The sequence below is a fragment of the Oryzias melastigma genome, linkage group LG6 (assembly GCF_002922805.2).
Source record: "Oryzias melastigma strain HK-1 linkage group LG6, ASM292280v2, whole genome shotgun sequence".
Taxonomy (NCBI): Eukaryota; Metazoa; Chordata; class Actinopteri; order Beloniformes; family Adrianichthyidae; genus Oryzias; species Oryzias melastigma.
Window position 1 is genome coordinate 14609094 of NC_050517.1, and position 6318 is coordinate 14615411.

The 6318-nt window shown below is 35.6% G+C and overlaps 2 protein-coding genes across 3 annotated transcripts in view; both read left to right on the top strand.

The window, feature by feature from the left end:
- Positions 1-675: 675 nt before the first annotated feature.
- slc35b4 (solute carrier family 35 member B4) lies at positions 676-4224 on the top strand (the record flags this gene model as incomplete). Its single annotated transcript, XM_024280788.1, is given in 9 exon segments — positions 676-789; positions 872-974; positions 1060-1109; positions 1180-1261; positions 1358-1418; positions 2578-2687; positions 2770-2845; positions 2919-2994; positions 3491-4224. Coding segments are annotated over 9 exon segments (916 nt in total), but the record flags the coding sequence as incomplete, so codon positions are not given.
- A 1419-nt stretch (positions 4225-5643) lies between these two features.
- Positions 5644-6318, top strand: part of chchd3b (coiled-coil-helix-coiled-coil-helix domain containing 3b) — a 5694-nt gene continuing 5019 nt past the window's right edge. For both annotated transcript variants that reach the window (XM_024282712.2, XM_024282713.2), the window contains exon 1: positions 5644-5844. In XM_024282712.2, coding sequence (XP_024138480.1) covers positions 5770-5844 — 75 coding nt within the window. In that variant the 5' untranslated portion in view covers positions 5644-5769. The remainder of the gene's footprint in view (positions 5845-6318) is intronic.

The window sequence follows — 6318 nt, forward strand, 5'->3', positions numbered from 1 at the left end:
AAGCTCAATTTTCTTTGTACATTGTGTTCATCTGAAATGCTGATGTATAAGATCGTATTTCATTCATGACATAGACTTGCAAAGAAAATGTGTGTTTGCAGTCTTCTATGTCACCTACACAAACAGAAACCAATTTAATTTATTAGTTTTTTTTAAAAACGCTTTATTTATAAAGCTCAAAATGACAACAAAAACTCATGTCATGCATCTTTAAATGAAAAACAGTTACCTTTGTTTAATAAATTGACTTTAAAATATTTAAGAAGAGCAGTCAGAAGAGGAAGATCAAATCTAGCTACTTTGTAATCAGATTTTTTTGTGTGCATGGGAAACTGAGGTTAATATTCAAAGTTTTCTGTCACATACTGTTTAAATTTAACATAGATTGCTACATTGTATTAATTCTTAAATGAAGTAACTGTGTGATAAAAGTACTTTTTCCTTGATTCGTGTAAATTTAGGATTGCTTAAAAGTAGTAGTCCTCAAACCATACATTATCTACAGCTATGAACAAATAAAACCCTCATCTGTTTATTAAGACATGTAAAAAAAACGATCTAGGTTTTATACTGGTAACTTACAATTTCAATATCTAACAGATGTCATATATATTATTGTTTTATTCTTTTTTTAAAGTTTAATTTGAACTTGTGAATGTACATTTCTTTTTTCAGAGAGTTTCCAGGATGTGGCAACCTGGTTACCTTTGCTCAGTTTTTGTTCATCGCCTTGGAAGGATTCGTCTTCGAGACGAACTTTGGCAGGAAGAAAGCTGTGATCCCCATCAGGTTGGTCTAGAAGCTCCCTCCTAACGTTCTGATAAAAAGCTAAACTTACATCTCTTCCTGTTTTTTTGTTTTTTTCCCCTAGAAACTATGTGATCATGGTGACCATGTTCTTCACCGTCAGTGTAGTCAATAACTACGCACTCAACTTCAACATTGCTATGCCGTTGCACATGATCTTCAGATCAGTAAGTGCTCCTGAAGCATAATAACATTTCCTGCACTCCAGCATGACTTATATGGGTTAATAATACCAGTGTAATGTCTCTGCAGGGGTCGCTGATTGCCAATATGATCTTAGGCGTAATCATCCTTAAGAAGAGGTAACTAATCCTTCATTGACTACTTCATCTCTGTGCTCATTTTATAGCCTCTAACTGTCTCTTTGTGCAGGTATTCAGCTGAAAAATATCTGTCAATAGCTCTGGTTTCAGCGGGCATCTTCATCTGCACCATCATGTCCGCCAAGCAAGTGGTGAGTGGCTGTCGGACATTTTTACTTTGGTGGTTGTCAGGAAGTTGATCGTATTTCAGCTGAGTAGCAGTGGTAACAACTGGTTTACTTCTGCAGAATGCATCCAGTGAGGGATCAGAGGAGCAAAGCTTTTCTGCCTTTGTGCACTGGTTGATAGGTGAGTACTGGTCCAGAGTATACCAGTGACCTCTTGACGTAATATGACTAAAGTGAATCACAAAAATGCACTGACTTCATGCATGGGAAAGAGGGTGAAATTACTTTTTTTTTGCTATCAAACAATTTGAGACATCTAACTCTAAATTCCCCCATTGCAATTTTTTTATTTGAAAAAATCCTTCCAAGTAGTGTTTTAATTGTGGTTATGAACTTTTTAACCAAAATCCCACAACCTAAATGTCTTAAAAAGCCATTTTTCATGTTGATCTGAAGCCTCTGTTTCCAAAATCTCCACTGAGGGGGCGTGGCTTTTGGTGCAGGGCTGAGTAGCCCCGCCCTGACCCTTGGTTTAACTTGTAATGCGCGTTCAGTGATTGTGCATTTTTTACATAAGACCTGTAAATGTTGGTAAAAACTTGCGTATCTACCCCTAAAGGTGAGGTTTTTGAACGCAGAAGCCTGAAACGCGCATTTACGTAGACTTTTCATTCTAAGTTGTTACTTAAACTCACATTGCAGATGGTGGTTTTAGAATGGAGCTTTATTTTCAAACTCTAATTCAATGCAAACAGCCATTTTGTTATAGGCCTATGTGGATTGGCAGTCAGATGTGTCTGGATTTGTTTCTTTTTTAATAAAGCTACCCCTATCCTTGAGCTGCATATTTTGGCTGGAAAAGGGCTAATAGTTTGTGTTTTTCAAGGTTTAGACGCCTCAGTGCAGAATTCTGATGGGAAAAGTCACTTTTCTAGTCTGGAATAAAAATCTGCTGCATGCATGGATGAGTTTTATGTGAGAAAGCATGATTACTCTGGGTTTTATCACATTGAGTCATATTTTTCAGGAAAAAAAAAACTTTTTATTCAGACAGTTGACCCTGACCTCACTGATGTTCTACATATTTATATTTGTTATTTGTAGTTATTAGGGAGCACGCTCAAATCCTTAATTCAAATATATCTCCTTATTCATCTTATAATATCAGAAGCTTTTTTTGCAACTAATTGATAACATAATGGTTTAAATTCTGCCAAATGTGTTCATTTTAAAAGTAATGAAGGTAATTTGTCTTTTTTAACATAGTTTGCTGTCTGTAAGCTTATTAAGAAATCTTAAAGGAGGCGTCCCCTAAAAAATATAAATTGCTCTCCTTTCAGGCATCGCCATGTTGACCTTTGCTCTGCTGATGTCGGCTCGAATGGGCATTTTCCAGGAGATGCTGTACAAACAGTACGGAAAACACCCCAAAGAGGCTCTCTTCTACAACGTGAGTTCTCCCATCCGTCATTGAAGTAACAATTCTGACAAAGCTAACAGATTTAAGAGGAAAAATGCATTTCTGCTTGCAGCACTGTCTACCCCTGCCAGGGTTTCTGCTTCTTTCCACTGACATCTACAACTACTGCAACCACTTCAGCCAGAGCAGTGAGTGTCTTCAATCATTCCGATTGTTTGGGACGGGTTTCAGGTGTAAACAGTGGTGATTGTTCCTCTACAGCTCCCGTACTTGTTCCTGTGGTGGGACTGACCGTGCCAATAATGTGGATCTACCTTCTAATCAACGTTATCACGCAGTATCCTTCAGAAAAAAACACAAAAAAATACTTTTCTATTCCTTTTTGAGGTTAAAATTTTAATTCTATTGTTTTTTTTCTTTCTTATTGTTGTTTAATTTTCTTTAAATGGATAAAATAAAACAGTTTCTTGTATATGTGTTGCTAACTTGACTAATAATACTTATACTTATTGATTTTTGGTTAATAGAGTATTTCTGTCCCATATAAAACGTCCTTAGACCAGAAAAACGTTTTAAAATGTTTGTCTTTGCTGTCGTTTGTAGATTTTTTCTTACAAATATTTAAAAAGTTTGTTGCCTTTCCTTCATTTTCTTTAAAAAATATTTGTTTTTACATAATCTTAGATACGGGGAAATAATTCGATCCCAACATCATAATGGCTTTTTCTTAAGAGATTAATTTGTGCATTTTTATTTTAAATTAAAGAGCCTATTCTAGGAAAAAACGTAACTTTTCATATCTTCTTTGTTGAAGACTTTAACCATGTCTCTAGATATGTCTGCATCCGTGGCGTTTTCATCCTGACCACAGAGTGCACATCGCTGACCGTCACCTTAGTGGTGACACTCAGAAAGTTCCTCAGCCTCATCTTCTCCATCCTTTACTTCCAAAACCCCTTCACTGCGTGGCACTGGTTAGGCACGTTTGTGGTCTTTGTGGGAACTCTGATTTACACCGAGGTGTTGAGCAGCATCCAGGCGGCGCTCCGGGGAGCCAAAACGAAGAAGGCGGAGTAACGCAGCAAAGCTCGATGGATGGGAACATTTTCCCTCATGTTGGACTTTAGTTGTTTTTAATACACCTACAACTATTTTTATAGAGTTAAGGTTATTTTGCTGTGATACTTGAATCATGTCAGTCAAAAGATTTCACTAAAAAAAAAACTGTTATATTTTCCACGTATAAATATGGATTGAATCATGTTTAAAGTTGTAGTTTTCATAAATCTGAAATTGCTAGGATGTTTTTTGTGTGGTCGACACTCCAACTGAAGAGTACTAAAGTATCTGTAAATTATGTAATATTTCATTTGCAGGACTTCTTGGCCTTTACTGTGCCTCTTTAACTTGATAAACCTGATGGATTTGCCCAAGTCTGTGTTGTTTAGATATTTGTGTGATCTGAGAGGGATGAAGAGTTTCTGACTCCTTGAAAAACTCTTTTTCTATGATTATGTTTAACATGGATTCCACCAAAAAACCTTATAAACAATGTCATCATCCCATACCTCGTGCCATATTTGATCTATTTCTGTCTCAGAAATATTTTTGTTTATATATTTTATTCTACAACTGTTATATTTTAAAGAACCGCTCCAGTCCTCTTTTGATCTATTTTAAAAGATCAAGTGTTCCTTTAATTACGATTGCAATATTTTAGCCTAAATCATATCCTGTGTTGTTTTCTAGGACATAGTTTCTGCAGAGTGGTAATAGTTCATTTAAAATTTGTCCCTAAGTTGTGGGCGAGACCGTTGGCACAGAGCAACCCCGCTCCCCTTTCCCCTCCCCAACAGAACTCTCTGTTCACATGCTCTCCTGCTAGCTTGCAGCATCTCACACCTCCAATATAACATAACCAGAACGATTAATTTAAAAAAGATTCCAGTTTAGACAAGGAAAACAAAGACGTACATGGATCTAGACGTCTTGAAGTGGACGCATCAGAATGGAGCAGAGCAAAGAGCTTGTAGCCCGCCCAACGTACTTTTTACATCACATACGATCCTTTTTAAAAGGTATTTTTGTCATCTTCTCCTGGTTCATGATTATTTAAATCAAGTAATACTCAGAAATTCACTTTTGAGCTTAATTTTCTGAATATATCATTATAAAAATTCCACAAGAACATGTTAAAAACAGTTGTCATTGGTGTGAGTCTTTAATAAGTTTTTGTGCCTTGGAAGCTCGCCTGTTTTGCACCAAAAAGTTTCTGATTTAATTATTATTTTAGAAACATGTTGATTTTCTTCCTTTTTTAAAGTGTTATTGCATTTACCACAAGTCTGTGAATCAGAATAATTTTTTTTATTAGCATTAATGATCTATATGTAATGCCAACATCTCCTGGTTAAAACCATAATTCAACCTTTATATATTTATTTATTTATTTTATCACTTGTTGGAACATCCTTTTACCCCAACCAAGAAACTGGATCATTGCATTAGTCTTAACAATAATAATCATATGTTTGATTTAAAAAAAAATCTTGTTGGTCCCATGAAAATAATATATGTAATTATACAATATTATTTATGTAATTTATAATATTATATAACTATAATGCTAAAATGACAATATAATTTTTTTAACTAATATATATGTATAAATATATTTTTCTCCAAGTTTATTTCGTTTCTTTATAAAAGCTTTACTTGTGCAGATAGTAGCACTGCATCCTCCTCGTTTTTCAAATGTTGGACCAGCAAATATCAATAAATATTAATATGAATAAAATAAAATAAATCTGTGTATAGTTTAAATGTACCCTCGTGCCACTGGACCGTACCATTATGCTGCTAGCGTGACAGTTTTAGGACGCCCTATCCTCATCCGGTTTGCTGAGTTGCTGATCCAGCGGACCAATCAGGAGGGGCGTTATTCAGCTTTAACCAATCACAGCTGGAATTGCTTCAGGGAGGAGGTGGGAGGGGCCGCTTGTTGTGGCTTGTGGAGTTGACTCTCTTCAGATTCCATCCCAGCGTGTGAATCTGGACCGAAAAGGTTCGGTTTCGTGACTGTCCCGTCTGAGCTGCACGGCTGCGGGAGGGGATGGGGGGCAACAGCCCGAGTCACCTCCCCGATGAGAGTAAAGGCCGGGGGGTAACTTTAGTGAAGGGCATTCGGGTGAGTGAAGTGTCATAACAACGTCTGTGTGGAGAAAGTGCTCCACCATAATGTCCCTGTTGGTGTTCTTTTACACTTTAAATGGAATTTGGTGTTTGCTCCTCGTGTACTTGTCTTGCATCAAGAAAAGTTCACTTAAAAAAATAATAATTTAAACTGTTTTATGTTGTGTGTTTTTTGCAATCTGCTCACTAAGATGTATATGGTTTATCTCATTATTTGAAATATAACTTTACTAGAGGACTAGTATGTTTCTACTATTCTCTTTATTTTATTCCGAGGTGATCATACATTTTTAATGACCAAATTTGTAATATTACTTTGAAAAATAAATTATAAAATTACATTTATTATTCGTCTTATATATTAAGGGACATGAATAAACTTTTTTTGTTCTGTTGTTATATAAAAATGGAAAAACTTTATTTAAATAAACTAATCCAATAAACAGAGCAGTTATTAAAATGTCTGTTT